The sequence below is a fragment of the Mustela lutreola genome, chromosome 8 (genome assembly GCF_030435805.1).
Source record: "Mustela lutreola isolate mMusLut2 chromosome 8, mMusLut2.pri, whole genome shotgun sequence".
Taxonomy (NCBI): Eukaryota; Metazoa; Chordata; class Mammalia; order Carnivora; family Mustelidae; genus Mustela; species Mustela lutreola.
This window is the reverse complement of record NC_081297.1, coordinates 147,603,044-147,630,718: the sequence shown is the minus strand read 5'-3', so window position 1 is coordinate 147,630,718 and position 27,675 is coordinate 147,603,044. Positions and strand designations below refer to the sequence as shown.

At 55.9% G+C, this 27,675-nt stretch overlaps 1 protein-coding gene across 1 annotated transcript in view; it reads right to left on the bottom strand.

Moving 5' to 3' along the window:
• Window positions 1-713: 713 nt before the first annotated feature.
• The window catches only part of FBLN1 (fibulin 1), an 80,016-nt gene continuing 53,054 nt past the window's right edge, over window positions 714-27,675 (bottom strand). Inside the window, exons 15-17 of the mRNA XM_059187265.1 lie at window positions 23,025-23,167; window positions 20,986-21,117; window positions 714-1,506 (exon numbers count right to left, since the gene is read on the bottom strand). Coding sequence (XP_059043248.1) covers window positions 1,367-1,506; window positions 20,986-21,117; window positions 23,025-23,167 — 415 coding nt within the window. The 3' untranslated portion in view covers window positions 714-1,366. The remainder of the gene's footprint in view (window positions 1,507-20,985; window positions 21,118-23,024; window positions 23,168-27,675) is intronic.

The following is a 27,675-nucleotide window of genomic DNA, read 5'->3' as shown; positions in this document are numbered from 1 at the left end:
TAAACCCGGGGCGAGGGGCATCTAGAGGAGGGGCATGTGTGGGAGCGAGGGGCCCTGATGCTGAATCCCCGTGGGTCCCAGGGTGCTACCGAGCATGGGCGGGGCTGGGCTCCCTGGCGACGCTGAGTGTGTCGGGACACCTTATAGACCCGGCCTGACCACATCTCTCTGACACAGGGCTTCACGGATCGGCGTCTGATAAACTGACTTTGAATCCCGTGTCCCTAAAAAGCTTGCGACTTGGGCCGTGATGTCCCTCTCTCGGACCCCTGTCTGCTCACCTCAAACTTGTGTCCGGTCATGCCCACCTCGGGTTCCAGGAGCAAATAAATGAAGCACCATAGGCCGGGTGCGTGGGGACTCCCTGTGCCCTGGGGGTCTCTCCTTCCTGCTGAAGATCATCGTTATTTCTCCTCGCTGATTTCTAGAGGGGACCAGAATCCCATACGGAACACCATCTCATCAGGCAGGGCTGGGCGTGGGGCAAGGGGCCGGCTTGAACCGCACTTGTCAGAGGGCGGGCGAGGAATTGGAAAGGACCGGGGTGGGAAGCTGTTCGGACGCACAGGCTGGGCCCCACCCAAAACCTCCGCAGGGGGCCGGAGGCTGTCTGAGAAGGTGTGAAGGGACAGTCCCAGGTGCTTTGCTAGCGGAGAACCCCCTTCTTGAAAGACCCTCATGCACAGGCCACCAGGAGGATGACAGGCCACCAGGAGGATGACAAAGCTGTTTATTTCCCCACCTCCGATGAAAAAAGACGGATGCACAGTGCAGAGAAAACCCAGCCATTCCCTCGCTGACCGCGCAGGGTCCGCACTTAAACCTAACAGGCTCTGCCTCTCCCGAGGAAATTCTCCTGCTTAAACAGATCTGTAACGCAGCCTCTAAGTGCTTCCTGAGGCATCGGGGCAGAGCCGGTCATACTTGTTACTGGACAGCACCCGCGTCCTTGGACACACTGCATCCAACTGGTGAAAAAAATACCAGATGTCAAACTGTGTGATCAGTGCCGAAACTGGTTTTCTCTCGGCGTCTAGACTGGCTGCCCCCTGAAAAATATCTTTCTTTTCTTGGTCCTTACCAATGCCCAGTCACCCCCACCCCTCTGCCAGGGCAGAGAACGGGAGCAAACTTTAACCTTGGAGTCAAAAAATAAGCAAGGTTTTCAACAGACAGTTGAGTAACTGGACTTGTTATTTAAATACCAAAATACACCAGATGAACTTATTCATCTGGCTTAATACATGTTGGCCTAACGCTAAGACAAATACATCAATTTACGAAATGTCAACGGGGACAGGCACGGTTGGTGTGGCAACGACTTGGCCTGGAGACACAGGTGTGGCCGCATGGCACGGACAGGCCCTCAGAACCAGTACTCGGAGACAAAGATGTGCACGTTGACGACGTTTCTGTGGGACACCACACCCCCGACCACATAGTTCATCTCCAGCTTCAGGACGGCATGGAACGGGCCCACAATGGGCCGCACTTGGCGCACGACACCTGGGGAGAAGAACAGAAGCCATCTTAGACCTCCTCGCATCCCACGCTGAGCCAGATGTTTGAATCCCCTGTGGAGTAACGTCTACCTCCTGGTGGTCGCCCCTGGGCTCTGTTTCCACCTCCAGAGGTCAAATGACTGTGAGTTCATTCCGGCCATCTACCTGACAGAGGATTTGGAAGAGCCTGAAAGCGGGCCTGGTGTGGCGTAGACGCCCAGGAGACACCCATCCCTCTTCTTCCTACCCACCGTGTCTAGTTCTGACCCACAGGAGGAGCAAAGCACACGTGATCCTGTCTTCTGTGACGCGGAAGATCACAGTGGAGGCTGACACTTGAGCTCACTGCTCGGTGTTGGTGGGAACCGATGAGCAAGAAGCATCTGCCAACAGAGTCTCAGCAGTGCAGCCTGAGCAGCAGGGCCTGGCCAGCGCCATCGGCAGGAGGATAGGCGGGGACAGGCGACAGAGGGACCACACGAAGGCCATGACTGGCAGCCTCCAGTCATGGGCTCTGCCAAGGCTCAGACAAAGCCCAGCTTGGAAGGCACCCTGAGATTTGGAGGGGAGCAGGATTGGAGGGGAAGAGCAAATTCTGTAACTCTCCAAACTCGCCTGGCCGTCTCCCTGTCTCCGGGTCAGGCTTTGTGGGCACCTGCTTGCCTCTGCAGGACACCCGAGGCTCAGAGCAAACTTTCCTGCTCTCTGGGAGGAGACAGATGGGGCTATGGTGGGCATTAGCCTGGCCAGACAGAGCCTGGCCAGTCAGGGAAGGCTTCTTGGAGGAGGAAGCAACACAAGCAGTCTGCAGGTGGATAGATCCCCAGTGCATTGCCAAGCAGGTGCCACCAACAGCTGTTGACATCTATGCATGAATGATGTCCAAAGTCCTTTCTCCGTCTCACCTGCTCTGATATTAGGACCTGCCCCAAGTCACGTGCCGTGGAGGGTGGGTCTCCCGCTGGAGTGCACAATTTCCGTGGCTGATTTTTAGCCACAGAGGTGATGTCACTGAGGCAGGGGTGGGAAGTGCCGACCAGCACCTCTCAGCCGACTATTGTGGTGTGCTGCCCCAGCGTGCGGGCAGAGAGCAAGCTGGGGAGCCGCAGCTCTGCAACCACGCGCTGCGAACTTGCCCCTGATTGTTTCCTGCATCAGACTACTGAGCCCCCACCCCAGACCTCGGAACCAAGCCCAGGGCGTTGCGGTCAGGCCCCCACGCCTGCCTCTGTCCATGTCAAAGGCTCGGGGTTGGGGGGCCTGCAGGCTGGCAAAGGCCTCCTGCCGCGGCGCTGGTTTCTGATCAGGAACGCCAAGTTCACGGTCAGAAGGGGAATCTGGGTGTGCCATTCCCCCTTTCACTCTCTGGGCTTATGTTTCAAAAGTGAAATGCCCAACAGCCGCGGCAGAATTCCAGGCTATTCTAAGTAAACAAGGGCTTCTGCTCTGATGGAGAGATAGTCTGCAGGCTGTCAGCACCCTTTCTCTGCCCCTGCCTGGCGGTGACACTGTGGCTTTGTCCTGGGGGAACGCCCAAAACATCTGCAGCTGCTAAAGATGCGGGCTTGTCAGCGGCCCCTGACGACCCGGCCACTCCCGCCTGCCCCTCCCGGGCATAGAATCTGGACGGGTCGGTGGGGGCTCCCCCATAGCCCCCCTCCGTGTCACCCTCTCCTCTCCCCTGGCCTGAGGCCCACAGTGCTACCTGAGGCCACCAGTGGCCTGGGTTACCTCCTGACTTCTCCCACGCTGGCGACAGAGGTTACTGCTCTATTTCTAGCGCTCAGAGGAGTTTCTGTGTCTTCAAGGAAGAGGTGAGAGGCCGGGGGAGCCTGAGAACTATTTTGGGACAGAGGAACAGTGGAGTGGAGAGTACATTTCTCCAAGCAACGATCAGATATGTATTTATTTCTATTAATCATCATTCTGTTTATATAGCATATGATTAATATGTGATACAGATTATAATTTTATATATGTTATTATTATAATGCCAAATATGTAACTAGATAATATGAAATATGTAAATATACTTATTTAGAATATATTAAAAATCTGGGGCGCCTGGGTGGCTCAGTGGGTTAAAGCCTCTGCCTTCAGCTCAGGTCATGATCCCAGGGTCCTGGGATCGAGCCCCACATCGGGCTCTCTGCTCAGCGGGGAGCCTGCTTCCCTTCCTCTCTCTCTACCTGCCTTTCTGCCTAATGCGATCTTCGTCTGTCAAATAAATAAATAAAAATCTTTTTAAAATATATATTAAAAGTATTTTATATAAATATATAAATTTTAAACATATATAAAATTTTCTATACCTATATATTTTATATAAATTTATGAGTATTATATAGAAATAGAAAATGTATATACATTTGTACGTTAAATAGAAATATTATAAAATTATTATGCACACACATTTGAATAGCATGAAGGGTCCAGACCCACAGACGTTCTGGGTGTTGCCAAGCACACGCTAAGGAAATGTTGCGGCTCAGCGAGGGGACAGGGAACGGCGGTGCGACCCCAGAAGAGTTTGTTAACCTTCCTGCGTTTTAACGGGCTCTTCTGTGAAACAGCGATGAAAGAAAGCAAGCTTCAAAATCAGAAACAAAACAAGCAGGAGGACACCTTCCTCCTCCTCCCTCAGAAATGACGACTGGACGGCCACAAAGCATTTCGCGATTCCAGCTTGAATGTGATCTGATGTTCAAAGTATGGCTGAATTCTTGCCTGACAGGAAACCAGAGCAAGTGTGGAGTATTTTTACCAGATTGATTTTAAAACTGGACTGAAAGGAAGGCCCCAAATGTGTCGAAAACGTTTGTACAACATCCGTCACGTTGGGCACTTTCCCAGGTTTTGTCCCTGCCAGGCCGCGGCTCGTTGCTCGGCTGCAGCTCGGCGCTGAGACAAAGGGGCGTGGGAGGAAGCCTGGGGCGGTGTTAGCGAAGGGGGCACTGGGAGGGGCCCCGGGGAGGTGGGCCCGAATCTGGTGCAGGTCACGCTCCGAGCCGGGGTTTCCGCAGCGTCTCGGCGATTAACAAGAAAAATGATTAAGGCGGAACAAATATGCGTGTTGCCAGTGGGAAATAAGAAATCGTGAGTGCACGTAGGAGGGCTCAGAAGTGTGTCCCCTCTCTCCCACCCCCCGGGGCCCCCACCTCACCAGAAGGGGCTTCTCGGCCCCTTCCCTCTGACCCGAAGTCAGCACTAAACCCCCACCTCTAACCACAAACCCAGCCAACCCAGAGAGCCCTTTCCGGGCCACACCCACTCTGTGGACATGACCGTGGCTGCTTCTGCTCAGTCACGTTTCCCCTGGAGCTCTGGTTCAGGTGAGCATGTTCCCTCCATTCCCAGCATAGTCCGAGCTTGCGTTCTACCTCCTAGTCCTCCCTTTGACCAAAGCCAGGTTTTCTCTTGATATCACTACTTTCTTTACAGCTCTCCTACCCACTGATGCACTCACCACCCACCCACCCAACCATCCATCCACAGACCCAACCGTCCATCCAATCATCCACCCACCCACCATCCATATCCATCCATGCATCTACCCACCCACCCACCCGTCCATCCATTCTGGCTTCCTCCCCACCACTGATTCGAGACCAGCATCCATTCAGAACCACCATCAACCTTCCTACTGCAGGGAAACAAGCCAGGGAAGAAGAGAGACTCGTGCTGCCCCTCCGTGACCCCACAGAGTTTGGAAAGCCTCCCCCAGGGGGTCCAACTCCCCCGCCCCCACCCCGGCCCATCAACTCGATTCTGTAGATGTGATATTGGTGTCTGCTATGGACCAGGCTGGGGGACCAGCTAGACTGCTTAGGTCCTTTTGCATGAAGCCTCCCCAGCCCTGGGGTCCATGATACTTCGTTCCTGCAGCTATCATGCCGCCTCTGCCCATGGCTGGGAAGCTGCAGTCAGCTCCCCTTCCAGGGAGATGGCATCTGCAACTCGGGCATCCCACTGTCCCCAGCACGGGGCCTGGAGCCCCGCGCAGAGGGAGCTCCATCGTGATGACCGAGTGAGATCAAGGTGAGGAAGAAAGAAAGCAGGAGGAAAGAAGGGGCGGCAGTCCGTGAGGCCCAGACAGGACAGAGTTTTGTCTCCCTTCCTAGACTGTGGAAAACTCTGTCCTGAAGGAAAGAGGAACCACAGAAGGTTCTGGAAGGACGGTAGTTAATGACCAGTCTAGCAACAACATGCAGGCCAAAGGGAGGCATGCTTTTCCGTCGTGCCTGGCGTGTCCATCTGCCCTGCTGGGGTCTGTGCCTCCGCAGCTTCCCGGAGCCCCAGAACAACAACAAGAAGACCACAGTGCCGGGTTCAACTGTGTTCGTCTTCCAAATCCTCGTCTCTGGCATTTCTGCTTCAGGTCTCAGACGCTGCTGGTATTCCTCGGCGTGTCTGTGCCTCTTAAAGATATAATTAAGCCTTTTTTTTTCCCCTTTGAAAAATGTAGGCCCCTCGGGCACTTCACCTTCCCGTCTGGTCTCTGCTTTGTAAATTGCAGCTGATGTGCTGAGAGCCGGGAACCCCACAGGAAGCACACGGGTCCAGCGGGGACCCTGGCCATCCCGGGGGTCTGTGGTCGGCCTTTCTGGTCCTCAAGCCACCCCCTCCCCGCTCCCTGCCCCCAGCATCTGCGGCTTAGAGTGGCACCCGAGTGCCCGCCCGTTATTTGAAAGGACGGAAAGCAGCCGTGGAGCTCCCTGCACGGGTCTTGTCTCTGACACAGATGCTGATCTAGGAGGAGACCCGGAATCCTAGCCTCGGGTTCCGGGGCTCACCGCACACGGACCAACGGTGTGACCTTGGGCAAGTCACCATGCGTTCTCAAGGTCAGCTGTCAACCCAGAAGCCCTGTGATTCTGACCGACGAGGTGTAATGGCGTGAACGGGGCTGTCGGAGAGGATTTTCACAAGCCACATGACGCACCACGGAACTTCGCCGTGCTCTCGTGCCAGTGGAAATGAACCGTGCGTTTCAGAGAGATCCGGCTTAGGAAAGACGGGTAAGAAAGTCGCAGCCCACAGAGTAAAAAGAGTGAGGAGCTATCGCTCCTTGGAGACAGGCTAGAGGGCCATTGCTCTCTTGGGGGTCATCAGTCTCCGCACGGCAGTGAAAGTCCGGAGGCCAATAGCCCCGTCTTTCCAGGCCACTCCGGTGTCTCCTGTGTGTCGCAGGGAACAGGTCCTTTGTGCTACTTTGCACGTGACACACAGGAGGCACTCGACCTACATTTGCCGAATGACTGAACGAACGTACACGAAAACATTAAGTACAGTTCGTAAAGTGGAAACTGTCACCCGGAAGGGAGAACGTACAGTGGTTGCAGGTCCTTGAGTTTCCCGGCTCGGGTGGGAAAGGGACGGCGAGGAAGAGCCAGGCCTTATTGTCTGGCCTTGGCGGCCGCCACGCAGAGCCACGAGCAGGGGGGGAAGGCGGAGTGCTGGCCTGTGAGGACGAGGTGCTGCGACCGAGAGCCGGGCGGTCAGAGGAGACCCATGTGGCCCCGACAAACCCAGACGTGACGGGCAACGGGGACGGGCCCGTCATTACGCACGTCTCGGTGAGGTGTCCTCGGTACAAACGATGCTCCCTGCAGAGGAGAATGAAGAGCACAGACCAACGGCAAAGAGGAAAACCCAAGAAAACAAAGATACACTGTGGCTACATAGAAAGCAAAGCACTAGATGGGGTGCTTGGCTGGCTCAGTCGGGAGTGCGTGACGCTTTATCCTAGGGTTGTGAGTTCGAGCCCCATGTCAGGCCTAGAGATTACTTAAAAGAAAGCGGCACCACCAGCACTAGAGCACGGAGGGGCTGGGACAGGGACACGCAGCCGGTGAAGGGGAAGGGAAATGAGTGGATCCCACATGCCTATCGGTTCTGAAGTCCTCACCGCAGTGCCTTCGGGAACAGACCTCCCCCACCCTTCCCTGGGAGGAGTGGAGTGGGCTCGAGCGCTGGAGCGACCCAGCCCACACCTCCGGAAGCCATCCAGCGGGGACGGACCCGAAGCTCAGCTCTTCCCATCCCCCTGCATCACCTTCCTCCTCACAGCGCCACGTGACATGGAGGAAGCTTCCAGAACGTGCTGCCTCGGCCTGCATCGAAGGCAAGCACGGCAGAAAGGAACCACGAAGCAGTCCCATCTGTAATCGGCAGTGGAGGAGCTGAGCTCCTGAAACTCCGTGTTCCCTTCTTGCCCTAAGAAACACCCAAGCAGGTGCTTGGAAGGAAGGAGAAGGGTGTCTGGGCTGCATATTTAAAATACCAAATGGCCTTCAACATGTCTCCGCAGAACTCGCCCTCCGCACTTCTCGATTATTATAAATGTGCTCCCCACACCGGCCTCCCCGGAGCTTGAGCAGCTTGGACCAGGCGGATGCAAGCAGCCCCCCAAGGCCAGCCTTCCCCTCCAGGAGGAATGTGGAAGGCAAGGTCGCTCTGCGCTAGACCTCTCGGCCTCGCTCCCTGACACGGAAACCGATGTCTCTACGGTGCTTTGTCCTCAAGATGACCACTCCTGTCTGCCGTCTCGTCCTCCTCATGTCAGCATCACTGTCTGTGCTCCTGGAGGAGGAAACCGGCTCCGTGCGGGGAAGTGAGTGAGTTCTGAGCGTCAGGGAGTCAGTCCTGGGCCACGGCCCCTTCCACGGAGCTGTGTGGCTCACCAGAGGAAGAGGAGGCTGGGCCCTTTTCTGGAAGGGATTTGCCGTCTAACGCACGGACTGTAACAGTTGGCCAAAAAGCCGCCCATGATAGAAGGGATAAAAAAACCATTTCCTGTCCCTACCCCTGCCTGCTGGGGTCCTTCAGCCCCAGACCCAAGCTCATCTGCTCAGATCCCCCCAGACGGCCCCTCCCCCCAAATCTGCTGCCCTTCTCCAGTCTCCAGAGAAGGCAGGCCCCTCCTCAACAGGCCTCCTGGCTTCTCTCCATCCCACTCGGTCACCGTGGGGACAGACGGCTTCCATGCACAAGAGTGTCCAGACCCTCCTGTCTGCTCCAGCCCCACCCCACCGTGCCTCAGGGCATGCCTGACCTTACAACACTTGCTCCTCACCCCCAAAGCTCTCCCCTCACTGCGGCCACAGCCAGCCTTCTAGAATGCAGGTCTGATCCTGGGGTTGTGCTATGGCTCTGCCAAATATCCTGTCTCCCCCACCCCAACCCCCAGCTCCCAGCAGGTGAAGCACCTTGCTCGGGTCCCCCACATTGTTAGCGCTCCGCTGCTGCCACACTGAACCCCTCGCAGTCCCCCCAGGAGGCGCAAAGGTCATGGAAAGGCAAGTGTGTGCAAGTCTTGCCAAGGGGACATAGGATTAGGGCTGGGAGTACCGGAGAGAGGAGTCCTGCCCTCGGCTACATCACCTCTTTCTTCAGAGGTGATAAGGCCCCAAGGAATTAAGACGCCGGCCCAGTGTGCAGCTGCCAAGTTCAGAGCGGGCCCCGAAGCCCCCACCGCTGGCTGCAACACGGCGCCCGCTCTTCTCCCTCCTTTGGCAAGCACGGAGCCGGCGCTGTGGGCACAAGCTTGCCTGGAGCCAGCTGGGTCCTCGTGGAGCTCTCGGCCCCCTGGGGGAGTCGGCCGTAGAGGGCGAGGCCGCAGAGGCTAGGAAGGTGAGGAAAGAGGCTTCCGTGGAGTTTGGGGAAGCTCACCCCAGACTGGGCACCGGCCGCCTGTGAAAGTGTCACCGAGGAGCTCGTCTCGGCTGAACTTCGGCGGACAAGCCGGCCTGGCAGGAACAGTCTGGGGCGTGCTCAGAAGCGCAGCTGCAGGGGGTTTCAGGACTGGCCGGACCCCGAAGAATAGGACTTCGCCCTGCCCAAGGTCGCCCTGGAAGGTCATGGCCCAGGAACCCCACACGGAGTCCCGACACCCTGTGTGCTCTCCTGACTCACGCTCCCTGAGCCCGAGTCTCAGTTTCCTCCTCTGTGGATGGGGAGAATCACCCACAGGCCTGCTGCAGGCAGGATCCCCAACGTGCCGGAAGAGTGCCTGCCTCACAGCTGGCCCCGGGGGGCGATTTCTTTGTCTGCCGGCGGTGACAACTGGGACGCTGGGGTCCCCCCGTCTCGGCCATGGAGCGGACGTTCCTCGCAGAGTCCGTCCAGAAACACCTGACATCGAGGCTCTTCTGCTAACGGGTGACGAAGGCATCTGGGTCCTTTGCACGTTATGGTTGTGAGGCCAGGAGCCTCGAAATTTCGGATTTTCACCCAGCTTTCCTTTCCTGAGTTTGCATGACATGCCTCCACTGCTATTTGCCTAAAACACTGTATTTTTTTTTTTTTTTTAAATAAAGAACGATTTATGAGTGTGCCCGGTGCTATCAAAGGCTTTTTCCAAAGGTGCATGACAGTGGCAGCAGGAGGCTCACGAATCATCCTGGCTGAGCACAGACAGTCCCCGGGGGCCACCTCAGGGGACGCTGAGAGTCTGCTCTGGGATCGCTTTAACCCCGTGGTGACTCTGGAATTCAGCAGACCCTGGGCCTGGGCGGTGACCTCCTAGTGTGGTGGGTGTGTGCACACACACGTGTGTGCAAGAAAGACTAACGAGCAGGGTGATGGAGGGGGCCGTTGCACAGAGGAGCCCCTCGTAGGTCCTTGCCTCCTGGAATTCACAATCTTTAGAAGAGCAAATCCAGAAAATCCAGCAAGAACTTGCGAGGCCGTGAGCTCCGCGCTGCTGCCGTGGGCGCGTGCGGTCCTCGGCTCTTGTTCCAGCAGGAGCCTCCAGTTATCCTGCTCCGAGCATCTCCCCCATCCTGCTCTCTGGGAGGGCCTTGCCAGGGTCACCAGGGACCTGGGCGTCACCAGATCCAATGGGCGTGCCCTCCTCCGGGAAACGCCTTCCCCTCTTCCAGGCTGTCACGGCGCAGGCTCGCGGGCTCGCCCCGACCGGGGCACAAGGGCTGTGCGCCCCGTCTCGGCCTCTTCTCTCCGCGTCTATACTCGCCTCCTCGGTGAGCTCACGGGGTCTCGGGCTCTGACTACCATCCACACGCTAACGTCTCCCAGGCTCATCGGTTCCACGGAGTGCCGCTGTGGGGCCGTGGAGTCCTGATCCCAGTGTCCAGCTGACCCCCCGAAGCTGCCACGTCTCGGCCTTCCCCTCTCAGCGGTCTTCTCTTTTTCGGGCCAAAATCTGTGGGGTTATCCGCCCTACACTACCCCATAACAAAACGTGGCACCCCCTTCCAATGACACCTGAATCTGTCTCCCTCTCACGCCTTCTGCTGGGCCCACATGGGGGCCCACCATCGCGTCAGCCGGCTAGGAGAGCCTCGGCCCCACACTCGGAGTCAACCTTTAAAGCATTAGGTCATCTCACCTTTCACCTCAAGACCCTCCTGTGGCTCCCACCTCACTCAGTGCAAAAGCCAGAGGCCTCGAAAGCCCTTAAGACCCCGCCTCACCAGCCACCAGCTCACACCTCTGTTCCAGCCTCATCGGCCTCCCTGCTGTGGTTCAAAGACACCAGGCTTCCCTCCGTCTCAGGGACTTTGCACGTGCTCTCTGTCTCACATTTCCATGTGGCTCATTGCCTCAGCTCCTCGGGTTAGACAACCGTCTCCGACTACCAGATTTAAAGCTGTTTCTCTGCCCCACATCCCACCCAGCCCCTCCCCCTCTCCAGGCCTCTACGTCACACTCACCACCCCCTGACCATGAATGTATTCTACTCATTTCTTGTCTGCTCCCACCTTCTGGAATAAAATGAATATGCGGCAGGGTTGCATGTCTCTCTAGGTCACTGCTGTGTCTCCTGGACCAGGACCTGCTCTGCAGGGCACAGACATCGTTTGCTGGAAGAAGGGGTATGAGAAGGGTCCCCAAAGAGGCCCATCCAGGCTGTTGTGGAACACAGGGGAGGAGCCAAACACAGAGCCTTTGGGGGTGCAGAGGACAGGCAAGAGGAGAAAACAGGGCTTTAAGGGATGGATAGGAGTTCACCTAAAGGAGGAGGAAACAGGGATCATCCTAGCTAATGTCCAGAAGAAGAGAGAGGCCACGGCTTCCGAGGGTCTGAAGCTGGGGTTGCTGGACACAGGGGACAGAGAGAGAGGAGGGACAAGAATGCTGAGCGCTGAGGAGGACAAGGACAGGCCTAGGTGGAGGACATCTCTCTGGCTGGGCAGCGGGGGCTTTACAGTTGGCTGTGGGGGTGTGAGGGGAGCCACTGTAGAGGGTCCCCAGCTCCTGGCTTTAGGAACCGAGTGGCTAGAGCACCTTTTGCCATGACATGGAAACACTTTGCTGAGAGAGGAGGGATGTTTGGCCGAGCTCAGCGGGGCCAGCTCGGGCCTCCGGGGCCACTTGGGCAGGAGCGGGCTTCCCTGCGTGCCTCACTTGGGTGGACTCCAAAGCCCAGAGTGCCACCGAGCCCTCGGAGGGTCCAGTGTGAGCCTGGAGGGCTGCCTGGAGGCATCATCAGCTGTGTGATGGGGTGACCTCTGAGAGTCTGTCAGTGAAACTGGTGGTGGAGAGCCCTTCTCATAGGGTTCTGGGGCCTAAAGCTGTCATTTGAGCATGGTGACGAGGCCAGGCACAGCACGGGGCCCTGGGCCCTCCATCCCATCTCTGCTCCCTGGGATCCCAGCACAGGGGCGCAAGGAGTGTGTGTGCCTATCATCTCCCTGCCATCCCCTTCAAGAGACCCTCCCACCTGCCCTCTCCCTCCCACCGCCCTCAGGGAGGCTGCCAGCCCTCATGGTGAAGTCAGGCCACAGCCCATCCCGGGCCCCAAGGCAGCTGGGCCGTCACCCCAGGAAACATGCTGGCTGTGGGCCAGGGTGTGGCCCGGGGTGACAGGCGGGCTGTGCCTCCAGGAGGAGAGAGAGCGCCTAATCCCCAGGATTTGCCGTGAAAGCCGGGACAGGGCCAATCACTCGTCACCCGGCAGGGACAGCCGCACTGTTGTTTTTAGGTGGAATTTCTCAATGTCATCTGTAATGTGTACTGATCCCAGGCCAAGCTTTCTGAATCAGGCTGCAGGACGGGGTCAGCAGCACATGTTTAACCCCTTAGGGGGTAATGATTTTAAAGAGGTGATCTGCACCCCGCCTGCTGGGACAGCTAACAGGGACCTGAAGCCAGAATTGTTGGGCAAGCAAGCGCTTTGCTCCCTGGGGGTGGGAGTGGCGGGCAGAGGCGCTGTGAGCTTGGGATCTTCACTCACGAGGTCTTGTACCAGGGCTGCCATGTACTAGTCCGTATGTTGTGCAATGCACATGGAAGAGGCTGCAAATGGTAACCCCCTAGAGTTTTGCAGTGCACAACATATTCAGCTGGATGTGGCAGGCCTGCCACAGACCAATTCTCTCTCCCTCTGAGACATGAACAGCTACGAGGCCTACAGGAGCTCAGATGGCAGGATACTAGGGAAGCTAGGAGACAGCTCCATGAAAGCAGGCTCTATGGCTTGGGTGTAAGTTGGCAGCCCAGTGCCCAGCCCAGGACTTGGCCTAGAGTAGGAACCCAGGATGTTCTTGTTGAATGAACGAGCTAATTCAAGGATGGCAGAACTTGGAAGGCATAGCCTCCACCATCCTGCTTTTGGCTGGGCCTGCCTCGCCCGCCCAAGCCACAAAGATGGCCCCCAGGCAGCTGGAGCTGCTTTGGGGTGAACACTCCTGGGGCTGTAATTCCCTCAGGTGACACAAAGCTCTGACCTGCTCCAGTTCCGAACGGCTCCCCACGGTGGCTCATTCATCCCTAACACCCCACCCAGCTACGTTCAAGTACACATGTCCCCTCCAGTCCTCCCAGTTATCAACCCAGCAAGGCAAGTATTGAGGCAGTTTCGCTGAGATGAAAACTGGGGCTCAGAGAGCTGGGGTCACACAGTTAGAAACAGGGAAGCAAGAATCAAGCCCAGAAAGTCTCACCCTGAGTCCAGGGCTCTGCTTGTGGCCACATGATCACATTTTGCCCCAGAAGAGCCACCCCAACAACTGCTAATTTTCAAACAGTAAACTTGTAATTGAGTAAGAATCCTTCTACCCACCGATGAAATCAGAATGCTATTTCAAAGCTTATATGTTTTTAGTTTGCTTTAAGAGGGGGTACTGTATGAGGATGCCCGTGCCCTGGTTGGCACGGACAGCGGGGCAATGGGGGCCATCAACCCCTCTCCACAGAGGAGGCTCAAGTCTCACTAGGGCTGACTTTCTGCACAGTCATTGCGGGCCAGGCACAGCTACGAGCCTTCACACAATCCCTCCAACTAATTGCATTAATAGGTGTCTATAATTAGGGCATATCCCTTCTGCACGTAACTGGGAACCATCTCTAAGGTGAGTGGGACAATCACGCGATCCTCCATTCATTCCGCCTTTACTGAGTGCAGAACTAGCTGCCACAGTGCCAGGGCGAGTTTCTCGGGGGGCCCAGGGGCCTCAGAGCAGCCCACGAGGCCAGGGAGCTCAAGCCAAAGTGGGCATGTTGCCGCCCAGCTCTCCAGCTGCAGCTCTGACTCGCTGGCCACGGGACCCAGGGCTGGCCGTTCAGTTTTGTTTTACAGCAACAGTGATGCCGTCCCGCCAGGCAGCATGAGGAGGGGTTTGCACCCAAGTGTCGAGCTTGCAAAGGGCTCTGTGCACGGGGATGTGAACGCACATGGGGGCCCCAGATGACTTCTCCCCTCCCAGGTGAAGCTGTGAGCAGACCCTCCAGACCCCGGCCCTGGGTCCAGGATGGCTTAGCGCTGGGGACGCCAGGCTGAGCCTTGATCTTACAGGGTCACCCTTCTCCCAAGCCGACAAGTATCCCCCATCTCAGAAATCAAACCCTGTGTGTGTACCCCCGCCCGTCTTCATGCTCCTGCAGACCTAGATGCTTAGCCTCCCCCATGCCTACACACACCTGCACATACTCACCCAGAAACTCACACCCACCACCCACACGCACAACGCACACACGCACGCGCATGCGCACACACACACACTGTCAGACCAGAGGGCTTTCCCAGAAACAAAGTCACAACTAGAGTGGGATCTGAATTTCTCTCCAGACCCGTAGGTTATAATTAAAGCGTGTTTCTAGCCAGAGTCCTGCCCGGCCTACACATAATCCCCCTAAGGTGCAAGTGCTCGTAGAGGGTGTGGCTTGGCCAGGCTGAGCGGCTCCCCACGGCGGTCCCGGACCCCCATTCCCACCAGCCCCCCGCAGGCAGATGGGGAAGAGGCAGGCCCAAGGGTCACAAGGAGCAGCCCCTGCTGCGGCCGCCGGTGAGAACGAGAATGAGTTGGCCCTGGTCAGGTGAAGGATCAGAGAAGGTTGTTCCGGGACCTGCTCCCTCCCAGCACGCGGTGTCTGAACCCCGTCTCTTGACCATGTGGGCTTAGAGGGGCTCTTTACTCACAAAGGGGTGACCTGAGGCCCAAGACCCCACGGCTGGGAGCCCTGCAGCTGTTCGAAAGGATGCTTCATGACCTACCCCTCTGACTACTGCCACCAGCTGCTAGTGTAGAGATGCCCGCCAGTGTAGACCAGAGGAAAACGGGGCTGCACCATGGGGACCATCAGGGTGGGAGGCTCTGGAGACAGGTGGTCCAGGTCCAACTTCCATCCTCAAGTGCTCCCCAGCTGAGAGGCCCTGGCAAGCAGCTTAGTTCCCCTGGCCTCAGTCTTCTCATCTGCGAAGTGGGGACAACCGCCATGGCAGGCTGCAGAGGGATCTAGAAGCACCACGGGAAGTGCACACCTCCCAAGGAGCGCTGCACACCTCCAGTGGCTCCCTGTGGGCCACCGAAGTCCACAGAGGCCTGGGCCTGTGACGCTTCCAGTCTCTCTTCTCGCCCTGCTCTGGTAGCACCAGACTGTGTGGGTGTCTTCCCAGCCCCTGCCTCTTGTCCCGGTGCCCCCGGGCCAGGAATACCTCTTGGCCTTGCTCACTCCTACTCCGCTATCAAGACCCAACTCTCGTGTTCCCTCTTCCAAGAAGCCTCCCTTGACCACCCGTGGAGCCGGCTGGGCTGCCTCTCCTCTGCCTGTCCAGCACATTCCACTCCGTGCTGGAAGGGACAGCTTCGGTGTCTGTCTCCCTCCCTGGGCTGGGAGCAACCAGAGAGCACAGGGCGCCTCTCAACCACCTCAGCCTCCTCGAGCCGACCCGGGGCTGGGCCACAGGAGGCCCGCGTGTGTTTCTTGGACTCCAGGGAAGGGTAGGTGATGGGGCGACAGCGTTGACAAGACCGCCAGGTACGCTGCACTTGGCGGGAAGCAGGAGGGGGGGCAGAAGGCGAGCTGATGCGCGTGTACAAGGGCTCGCGCGCCTGCAGTCGCTGGAGGTAAAGCCTGCCTCATTCGGTGGCAGGTCCCTGGGTCCGTGAAGAGTGCGACGTTACTCCAAACCCCAGAACCTTCGGAGGGTACCGCTGAGAGGCGTTGCCCAGCGCAGACATTAAAGGCTGAACACTTGGGTAGAGACGCGTGTAGGAGGGGTTGTCTTGAAGCTTCTGGACCACATGTGATGGCTTAAGACCATGCCCCCTTGAAGTTGATATGGTCACGATGTTCAAAGCACCATCCCGCTGAGGGCGGGAACAAGGTCCGGGAACAGCCTTCTCTGGTTCTTCACCTGGTCAGAGCCGAGCCTCCCAGGTGCCACCTCCTCCCAGCAGCCCACAAAGATTTGCTCAGGCAGGGGTCACCAGGCTCTGCACCCCAGCACCTCTGTGCTCTCCTGTCCTGCTCCAGAGACAGTGAGCTCCCTAGAGGCAGAGAAGCAGGGGATGGCGTTAGCACGGCCAACGTTGGATCCCTGCGGAGCGCCAGGATGTGAGCAGAACGGGAAGCCAGAGCCGCTGCTGAAGGGCCGCGGGGACAGCGCCCAGGCGCAGCCCGCTCCGGAAGCTACGATTCACGCCCGTGGGAAGTCCACACGGGTCAGTTTATTTCTAGGATCTCTGCAGCCAGAATGCGGGGACGGTCTTGGCACAGTCTGAGTGGAAAGACTGGTCAGATCTCACGAGGCCCAAGACTAACATTGCCGGTGACACTGATACCAGGCTGTTCTCTTGTGTTCCTGTTTGTTTTAGTAAAAGTAGAGCCTTCCCCGCAATCGTGCAAAGACTACAAAAAGGAGCTCCCCACTCGCTGCGGAAGAGCAATTTAGCAAGCCCATCTTGTTGCCTTCAGCTCACCTTGGGGCTGGGAGGGCTCCTGAACTAGTAGTTTTAGGGCTGTTCTTATCTTAAGTATCATCATTTATAAGGGATGTCCGCGAATACAGTCAAATTTTAGGAACCTCACCTCACGCACCAGCACCCCGGTGTGAAGGACTCCACTCCAAGCAGGAAACGTAGGACCCAGAGAGGAGTCGCGGCTCCATCCCAGTCTGGTGGCCCTTTCTTGCCGGGGACGGTTTTTGCCTCGGGAGGTGGGACCCACGGAGGCTGTGTGACTGGGGTGCTTCTGTCCCTCCCGCATGGCCTTGGGTAAACACTCGATCACTTACTGTGTGTCCACAGCTGACGGGGAACCAAGGCCAGTCCTGGGCCCGCACAGAACTCACGCCGCACCTGGCTGACGCACTGTCCCGAGGCTCCCCGAGCACCCCCAGCTCACGAAACGGGTGTGCGGCAGGAGGGGCCGACTTGCAGCAAGCCACTAAGTTCCCCATCCATGCGCCCGCTGGCCAAGGATGGGCCGGGCCTGCACAAAATCAGAAGGTAGGTCTAAAAACTACTCGGGCTACACGCTGTCCAGCTCCTCTTGGATTTGGGGAGGTTTTCACAGAAATGTTGGCAAAGCTGACCCTCAGGATCGACAGATTTTTGTTCCTGTCCTCATAAAGAGCTGAAGAGAAGCCGGGAGGAGGGGGGTGGTGGGGAGGGTGAGGCTCTGAGACCCGCCGGGGCCCTGAGGCCTGGGAAGGGGGCAGGCCCCAGTGGCGGGGGTGCTGACAGGACCCGGCCTGCGCCCGCTTGGCCAGGGACCCCTGCGAGTGCCGAGCTAGTTCCAGAAGGAGCCCGTCTCGGCACAGCCCCTGACCGCAGCCCGTAGCCCGTGGCCCACAGAGCGAAGTCTGAGCGTGGGGCTGGGTGAGGAGGCCTTCGTCGTGGCCCGAGGGTACCTCAGGCATTAAGAGGGCATTTTTTCACAGCCTAAAAATGCTTTCTTCATTTTTCTCTGACAGCTGGTGAAGGAGGAATACAACAGGGTGGCCACACGGGCTTTGGGCAGACAGCAGGCTCAGACCTGGGCAGAGCCGCCTTTATCCCCACTAAGAACGGGTATTAGGGGAAGGCCTGGCCCTTTTACATTCTGAGTAGACTTAGGGCACTTTCTCCTTCTGTTATTCAGGGGCAGAATGAGCTCTGTGGCCTCAGGGTCCTGGCAGCTTGTGCACGCCACGTTTCTCTGGGACCCAAACCCTCTGTCACTTTGCCCAAGTCAGCCCCAGCCGTCAGCGGGCTCTAGCCCCGGGTTTTTGGGGAGCATGGGGCTCTAGGCCCGCTTTGCCCCCAACACCGAGTGGCCAAGGACAAGCCTCTTGCTCTCCTGGCTCTCACTAAGTGTTAGTCGCTTCTTCACATGTGTCGAGACTCAGCTCAGAACTTACCTCCCCCAGGAAGCCTTCCTGACCTCATGTCCAGTATCCATATAGGGCATGGCCTAAAGCGGGCAGGTGTTCAGCTGACACCTGTGAGTGGGTCAGTCTCCCTTCCCAGCAGTACAGGCAGCGTGGGGCTGCACATTAGTTCTCTTTGGGCCCCAGGAACCGCCCCCCACATCCTGCTGGTCACACAGAGAGCAGGTGTGAGTGGCCCCAGAAAACACTTTCTTCCTTTCCACTGACACACAGGGTTCCTAAGATGTTGCTTGAAATGAGAACTGCACCCCTAAAAACAAGTTGGCAAATACCCAGGCCCCACTGAGTTTCAGATGCCTGGTCCCAGTGTGGTGGTTTAACTCTGTTGCCTTCTCGGCCCCAGGGAGACGATCGCACCCATCCCTGAAGGTATTGGTGAGACCCGAGAGGCGTGCGGGGTAAACAATTTGGCTGCGGCTCGTGGGCTACTCATGCCTGGGCTCGGATCCAGCAGCAAACCATCCACCACAGGAGGACAGGCCTGGAGCTGCACCACCACGGCCACCCCAAGGGGCCCAGGAGCTCCTGGGGTGAACAGGAGTTATTTGGGGCAGAGGAGGAGAGGGAAAGAGGTGAGGCTAAGGAAACCCAAGGAGGAGACCCAAGTAGAGAGATAAGGCAGCCACCAGTGGGCAGAGACAAGAGCCCAACCTGAAAGCCAGCTCAGGTCCTACCCCAGCGAGACCTTGCCATCCGGACTCCCCTGGCCTCAGTCCTCAATCTGGGAGATGACATCAGCACGAGGACCCTGGGACCCCATGCCAAACCCCGGCCAGATGGATGCCCGGCAACCACAGTGAGGAGTGGAGGAGGCCGAGTCCGCCGGAAGCACAACGAATGCCCCGGGGCTGGCCTGCGCCCTCCTCCACGCAGCCCCAACCCAGATTCCAAAGACCAGGGCACGCGTGACCAAGCGCAGTGAGGGACAGCACATTCCATTCCCAGGGGCTCCATTCGGTTCCCCACTCTGCCCTGAGGCACCGTGAGAAGCCTGGCACACCCTCTCGCCTCTCTGGGCCTCGGTTTCCCCCTCTACAAAGCAGTTGGAAAGAGATGGTCTCTAGGAGCCTCCAGGCTCTGACACGCCAAGATTTTCTGCCCCAGTGGATGGGAAGCTGTGAAACGGAGGCTCCCAGGTTGACTCTGTCTGGAGTACAGATGCGGCTAGAAAAATGCACTGGTGGGCACTGGATCCAGGCCCAGCCGCTGCTCAACCCCCAGGCATGGGTCACCCAGGAAGGATTTAACTGGGACCGTGAGGTGCCACCCCCTAGAGAGGCCTTGTGGGGCCACAGAGGCTTGTCAGTCTCTTCAGTGTCAGATTTTGATGATCTGTTTTGGGCCCGTCGCTCTCCCCCACAGGAATGCAAAGCCCCCCGGGGCAGGGTCTGCGTGCTGTTTATTCACCTGTGTCCCCGCAGTGTCCAGTCCGGGCTCCCGGACAGATGGGGGCTCAGGGACAAAGCAGAAGGGAAAGAGTGAGCGGGTGAGGCAGAAGGTTCTGAGTCCGGCTCTTACAGTTCCAAAGCTGTGACTTTTTACCCTGCGAGGGGGTGATTCACTGCACGAGGGGGTGATTTACCTGCTATGAGGCAGTGTCGCTGCTCCCCCGCTGGCTCAGCCTCACGCACACGGGGCTGGGAGGAGGTGGGCTTCTGGAGGCCAGTGTTGGCAGGCCGCGCTCACCATGACCCCCCAAACGGGACAGAGCCTGAGCCTCCCTCCTCCCGTCTGCTCTCCTCCCCTGGGCCTCTTCGTCTAACGTGGGGGAAACTGAGGCCCAGGGTGGGCAGTGACTCAGGGCAAGCAGCCAGTTTTAGGACTGCTGACAGCCCAACTGCATCCCTCCCCCTGGAATCCCAGTGAGGACTGATGTACCATTAATTGTAATTAACTAATTATTCCTGCTGCCAACTAGCGGAGGAGGTGGCTGGGGGTGGGGAGCCCCTAAATGACTCAGTCGTGTTTACAACATGCAAACCCATTTAAGAGCTTGTAAAGTCGCTATAAATGGCTCTCTGGCAACAGGGGAGTAACGATCCCGGGTCTCCAGCTGCTGCGGTAACAACGGTTGGCGGCATCCAGCGCAGGGACCTGGTTCTGAGATCCAACAGCGCCACCTAGAGACCGTGTTCCAAAACGCTCTGCAGAAGGGCCACCGCTCGGATCCAGGGCCAGGACACCACCAAGTCCATGCCACCCACCCACAATGGAGAAACTGAGGCCTATGTGAGGACAGGGCGTGGCCCGCGGCTGCTCAACTCAGAGTCTAAATGGCCGCTGTGACAGTTTCCATCACCCACGACCTCGAGGTCTCTAAAAGGCGACTGTTCAGGAGAGGTTTATGGGCCGGTGCCCTTCCCCCACTCTCTGCTCAAGGGCTGTGCATGACCCGCCGGCAGGGACATTGACTGGACACATGGCAAGGCAAGCGGTCTGGGGCCGAGGCCAGAGCGCAGGCTCAGACCCCCGTTGGCTATTCCCTCTGTCACTCCACAAGATTAAGAGTCCCTTCAGGTCCCACTGACCAGGGGACTGTCCGAGCTCTGAGACAAGTGCGTCCCCTGTGTGATATCGTCGGTTCATGAGCGCGACACAGAGATCTAGTGAATCTGCCCATTCACAGGCAGGACACGGAGCCCCTCAGGGTCGCCCCCTGAGACCTGGTGCACAGCCAGGAGCAGATCCCGCTCCTCGCCAGTGATTGCCTTTAGGGGCGGGAGGAGGCTCCAGCTGGCCCCGAGGGACAGGAGGGACTTAGGAGGGGCACTCAGATGGAACCTGGGTTGGCCCAGAGAGGTTTCCCCAGCAGCCTGGTCGAACAGGCCTCCGTTGCCTGGGAGGACCTGAACGTCCCCAGCCACTCACCCACAGTCATGCCGTCCATGTAGCGTTTGATGATATCGAAGGAGTCCCGCAGGTTCCCTTCCGTGATGTCGAAGATGATGTCGGCGTGGTTGGCAGGATACACAGGCATGATGGCCCGGAGAAAGATGATCTCTGTGGGAGGGAGGCACAGCTTGGAGTCCCTGGAGATGCACCCTTGGGTCCTGAGAGCCCAGGCCAGCGAGCCCCGCATGGAGAAAGCAGAGGGGGCCGAGGGCTCACAGGTCATCACCTAGCTGCCTTTTGATCAGGGGGGAAACTGAGGCCTAGAGAAGCTTTGGGTGCTCCCTCAGATCCTGCTGCTAATGGGCAGCCATGGCAGGGCTAAGGCACAGTGAGTCATTAGTCACAGATCTTCGTGGAGCTGGGAGAAGGGGAAGGGGGTGGATGCGGGGCCACAGGGCAAGAGTTCAGCAAGGGCAGCAGAGCAGGGCGGTCTCCTGCCCCGCGGGGATGCGGGTCAGAACAGCCACTTCTCATGGTGGACTGGCCAGGCTGGTGGCTGTGTCCATCTCTCCGGCTACCCCGTGTAAAGCAAGGCCAGCTGCCCTGGGCTGGGGGCACAAGGCCCTGACTCTACCCTGGCTCTGGGCGATCTGGAGGTGTCTTCTCTCTGGGCCTCCATTTCCTCATCTGTAGAGTGAAGGAGGCAGACCGCCAGTGGCCGCTAAGGGTCCTTTCAGCCCTAAAGGTCAAGGTCAGGATTGCCCGGGCCCCAGATGTTAATAGACATCCCCAGCCACACTGAACTCCCTGTAGAATCCACGCCCAGACCAGCACGGCCCGAGAGGCCACAAAACCGGCTCTTAGGGGTTTGGGAAGGATTTGTCTGTGGTTTCGTGGAACCTGTCATTTGGCACAAGACAAGCAGCAGTCAGGGGTGTCCTCCAGTGCAAGCCCATGCCGCCCTGCAGAGTTTCTGGGCCTCTCCTTTTTCTAGAAGAAAGGGTCAGTGGGGGGGGGGGGGGCTGCCCGCTCTTTTAGGCAACCATATCCTTGGGGGCCTCCCCTGCCTTCAGCAACGGGGAGCTGTGCTCTGGCCCGCGCTCCCGTGTCTCTGTGGGAGGCTACCACAGTGTGTAGACTTGGGGTTCGGTCATGCTGGCTCAACTGCAACCTCTCCCCTCGGGGGGCCAGGGAGCTCTTCTTGATTGCTGTGCCCCAGAGCCTGGCTCTGAGCCTGATATCCCAGAGGCCCCATCCACGTTTGCCCCATGAATCAATCATGGTGAGCTCCTTCCCAGGCCAGGGATGAAGATACCACAGAGGAAGGGGTGGCCGGAGACCACAGCAGCCTCCGCAGAGGGGCTGCACTCCAGGGAGCAAGGAGTCCAGGTGCCAGGAGGGTGCCACGCCGCAGGTCCTACCCCCTCGGGAAGGGTGTTGTGATGGCCAGCCTACACAGCCGGCCAGGAGCCGCCTGCAGGGTAGGGCTGGGAACCCTGACTTACTCCTGGGCTCCCTGGATGCGGTCTAGCCCCTCGGTCTCCACGGTGACCTTTCTGTATATGCCCATAGCATCAGGCCCAGCCCTGTGATGGCTCCCAAGAGCCTCGCAGTGGAAACCTCCGTCCCAAATTAGGGCTTACCCTTCCCAGCCTGTCTCTTGCCAAGCCTCTCCCACTCCAGCCAGGAAAACTTGGCTTTGTTCCTCCAATACTCACTGCCCCCCAAACTCACCTCCAGACCTTTCCAGATGAGTTCTCCACCTGGCACCTTCCACTCTCCTGGCTCCCCACTTTCACTATTTACCTCCTACTGACAACGTGGGCTCCGGCATGGAAGTCACTTCCTCCCAGAAGCCCTCCCTGATGCCGTAGTACTTGGCGCAGAGTCAATGCTCAACAGCTGTTTGCCGAACAGCTGTGACCCAGAAGAAGCGTTCTCCTGAGTGGAGAGCCGGGAATAGGCCGGCGTGGTGCCGTGCGCACTGGGGACACCGGGAGCTGCCGAGGCCACTCTGTGTCTTTACCAGGATGTAGCTCCTTGGAGGCCGAGCTCTCGGCTCAAGCTCCACTCACCTTCAGGGCGGGTGAACTCTCGGAAGGTGGGCAGCGACACGACAGTATGCGAGATGGTATGCACCGGGTCCAGCACGCAGGTGACGTCGTTGGGACGGCAGGACTTCACACAGCGGACGGTGTCTGTCTTCTCCTGGCGGAGCCTGAGGGGAATCACAGCACAAGGGGCGGATGGGAAAGTCGGAACTGCCCCTCCCCCAGAGACCCAGGCTCCACGAGGAGCCGCACTCCGATGTCCATATGCCCTGTGCGCAGGCAAAGCTCTGCTGTTGGCCCAACCGTATGGGCTGGGCTTCAGTTTCCGCCACTGCAGATTCATGGGCTCGACAAGTGGGTATTGAAGCCCGACTGGGTGCGAGACACCAGGGTCGCCGAAGCAAACATGGGAGACGTGGTACCGCCTCCCCAGAGCCCCCAGCCAGGTGGGTCACGGAAGGGAGGGAGCTGCAGACGTAGTGCCCAGCTCAGTGCCTGGCACGAGGAAGTCAGACCCCCAGTGTCATGAGACAGACTGGGGGGGGGGGGAGGAAGGGGGTGGCTTGTTTGCCAGACAGATTTTAAATCCTCCTTATTGTAAAATAAAACACAGATGCAAAACCTACCCGGAACAAAGACACCGTTTAATGAGTATTACGACCGCCACTCAGGTCAAGAAAGAGATCCTCAGTCTGCCACCCGAGACCCCCTCATGTGCCCGCACCAACCTCAGCACCCCTCTGCATGCCTGCCCCCTGCCCAGGACCCCTGTCCTGACGGTGCCAGCGTCGCCCACCTGGCTTTCTTTATGGTTCGTATCACAGGGGTGCACGCCTCGAGACGTAACCGTTTAGATTTGTCCGTGAGAAAAGCATGCTCTCAAGTCCTTTTTAATCTATGGGTTTCCTCTGTCTCTTCATTTCCCAGAAGTTGATCTGCTAAGGAACTGGAAGTCTCTGAGCCATAGCGCTTTCTTCAGGCGGGCCCGCCTACTGCACCCTCCTGGTGCTACACAGCGAGGTCTTCTGTTCTCTGCATTTCTGCCACACTGGCTGCTGGATCCAGACCCGATCAGATGCAGCCCCAGGCCCTTTGGCAAGATGACAGTTGGTGACGTCTCTTCTATCGGGGGGCACCTGGTGTCTGGTTTACTCTCTCTCTGTGATGTCAGCAGCTGTCGATGCTCAGGGCCTAGACCCGCTGATTCATCGGGGATTGCAAAAGGCTGGCAATCTGATTCTGTCGTTTCTTTTCAGTATGTTAGTTGGTTCTGGAAAGAGTGCTGCCCCTCATACAGAGTCTGGAGTATCGTTCATAGAAGAAAAGGAAGATCAATGCCCGATTCTTGCCTTGTTTTTACAAGTTTTCAAGATCATGGACTTTCTCTCTCTCCATCATCACCCAGAGCATAACCATTGATTTTTTTTTAAATATCAGTATGAACTCATGGATTTAAACTATTTGATGAATTTCAACCCATTGCAATTATTATCCTTTTCTGGAACTCAAGCTTTCCCCTCTTTGGTCAGAGGGAAGATCAGAGTGGCTCCAGGAATCTTCAGTAGCTCTCTTGCTCTATGTCACAACAGGGTGGTCCGTCTCATCTTGTACTTTTCCTTCCCCAGCTACTTCTCCAAGAAGTCTTGGGTTTGTCTGGGTTTTCTTTTAAAGTGGAAAATGGTATTTCAAGGCCACACCTAGGTACCAGGTATGGTGGGTGCTGCTGGCTTCGCCCTTGCCTCCAGGCCTCTTCCGTGGATTTTTAAAGGTAAAATATATCATGAGTTCCTACTTCTATTTCTAATTCAAAACAAGAACCAGACAGTCTTTTAATATCTTCTATATTACAAAGGAATCCCTTTTCTTCCATGACAGAATCCTGGCTCTTAGGAACACAGGAGACGATAGAATAGTCCACAATTATTGATGTAATTATTCCATATTCCAACACGTTAGTCTCAGAAGGGCAATGCTAAAATTATCACCACTGACATAAGTACTTAAAATAATGTTTGTCTGGCAATGTACTCCCTACTCTACCTGCAGTTTTTAACAGATGTGCTCTTTCTACATTGTTTGAATGTAAAACAATTCACAGAATACGATTTCCTTATAACACTCACTTGGTTGTAGCTGGATGTGTAACTATGCCTAATGCTTGCACAGCAATACTTCTGCATGGTGGTAATACTTTGTGTCCTTTGTGCACACAAGTCTGTTTTGTTGGGTGTATAATCTTGGCCTATGTTTTCTTGAGGATCCTAAGTATTCACTTTCTTCTAGCATAAGTGTTGCTGTGAAGAAGTCTGATGTCAATATAATATTTTCCCTTAAGCACTGTTGCTGGTTTTACCTAGATGCCTGCTAGATGTTTGTCTTCTCTTTCTTTCATGGTCTGATAACTGTACAAGACTATGTCTTGGGATTTGCAGCTCTGAGTAGGTATGTTCGGGCATGCTGTGTGTTTTCTCAATGTCGATTTTCAAATCTTCTTTTTTTTCTTAATTTCTGGGAACTTCTTTGAGTTAGCATTTTTTAATACTTATTTCTTTCCTTTGTTGTGGGCTCAGTCCTCAGAGAATTCTATTATCTGTATGTTGGGTCTTCTTTGTGTGTCTTCAATATCTGTCACTTTCTCCTTAAGCCCTTTCATCTCTTCTATTTCCTTTTTGATCTGTAAAATTTGTCTTCTTCTCGGCCACTCTTTCTCTCAAATATTTATTTCTGCAGTTATAATTTTTTGCTATAATTTTAAATTATTTCCTGGGTTCCATCACTTCATTTCTCAATTTTTCCTAATTCTGACTTATAGTTTTCATCCATTTTCGACCATTTTCCTAATGCTTTTACTTTGTTTTGCTATAGGTTACAGTTTTGATCTGGATTTGGAGCATATCTTTCTAGTGTGCCTACATTAGGCAGAGAGATGCCATTCCATTCATTTTCATTCTTTCTCCTACAATAATTTTATATGCGATTCAGCATTGCTACTTTTTGGTTGATCATTTCCAAGTGAAATTAATTATCCTAAAATTTTAGAAAAAGGCATATTTACAGCAGCTGTTCTGTTTCACAGAGCTCCCCTTTCTGTCATTTGCAGCAACTTGCTTTCTAATATTCCTCTACATTTACCTGGATTTTATCTGCAGTCTATTGTCTCCTTCCTATTCAACTCTGCATTTCACTTCCAACAGCTTCTCCATAGTGTGAGATCCACCTTAAGGCAATCCTTGCTGGGTCCAGTTCCAAGAGTTCCTAGGGGCCAGATGGCTCCATTTCCTCTACACGTCCATGAGCTCCTCGCATGCACTGAGTAAAGTGTCTCCCAGTCTCAGCCGCTGCTCCAAAATTTTTCTATTGTATTTTCTAGGGAATGTCTGTTGACTCTTCTGGAGTCTTCCACTGCTTTCTTCTGCACAGGTGCTAAGACCATGCAGGTAGACATGAACTGTATCTTGGGGTTCTTAAGGATATGATGTCATCTTGTTTAGTTGGGCATGTTTTCCGTGATCTGTCCAGCTGTCTGTGTCTTTTGGGTTGGGATCCAGAGAGCTTCAAACACCATGCAGCCACATCTTCCCAGATTCTGTGTGCTAGAGAGTTCTCACACATTGTCTCATTTAATCTCTACAGCTTTTCCCTCTATACCACATTGCCTCCCTCTTTAGCTAATAAAACGTCCTATTCTATACCTGGGAATGACAGAATAGGGATTGTATCCATGATTTCAGAAATAAAGCCAGACTAACAATCTGACCAGCACTGACAAATCCTGGAAATCCCACCCTCTTCGCAGCATTTGAGGCAGCAGGGGGGCAGGGTTTCAGAGAAGACTCTAGAGCCAGGCTTCCTGGGTTTGAATCCCAGCCCCACCTGATACCAGCTGTGGGACTTTGGGCAGATTACTTATATCTTCTCTATGCCTCCAAGTCTTCCATGTGAAATGGGGGAATCATAACAGCATTTTCCTCACAAGGCTATTGGAAGGGTTAATAGAGTTAAATGCTTGGAGCAGTGCCTGGGCCTCAGTAAAGAGTACACGTGTTAGCTATCATAGCTATGATTATTATCATTATAATAATGACAATCATGATTATTATCATTTGCCCTTGGGAGCTAGAGTTAGTAGAGTGATAAAGTCAGAAGAACAGAGGCCTAGGAGTTAGTCAGAGGTGATGGCAGTGACCTTGGACACATTCAAACCCTCTGAAGCTTCATTTCCCATTCAACTCAAGGTCTAAATGAACACTCAATTCCTTCCAATGAATGAAGAAGCCAACACTTACTGACTGCCTACTATAAATACACCAGATAATGCAATTTGCAATTGCAACTAATCTTCAAAATAACCCGTAAGGAGGCCATGAAGCTCTGAAAGTCCAATGACTTATCTATGACTTTGAATAGTTCATAAAACTAGTAAATGTCAAGGAGGACATTCCAACTCTTGTTCCTTTTGTTATATTTCTGCCCTGCATTATCTCAGCAGCACGAGGTAGGACTATCACTATGTAGCCCCAAGGAACTACAGGGGCTACATAGTGATAGGAGATGAGCCTTCACGTAATGATAGGCTATCACGTAGTGATAGGAGATGAGCCATAGTGAAGGAGATGAGCCTTCACATAATGCAGATATAGCCCCTCATGTGCTCTCAGGCACACACACAGAGACA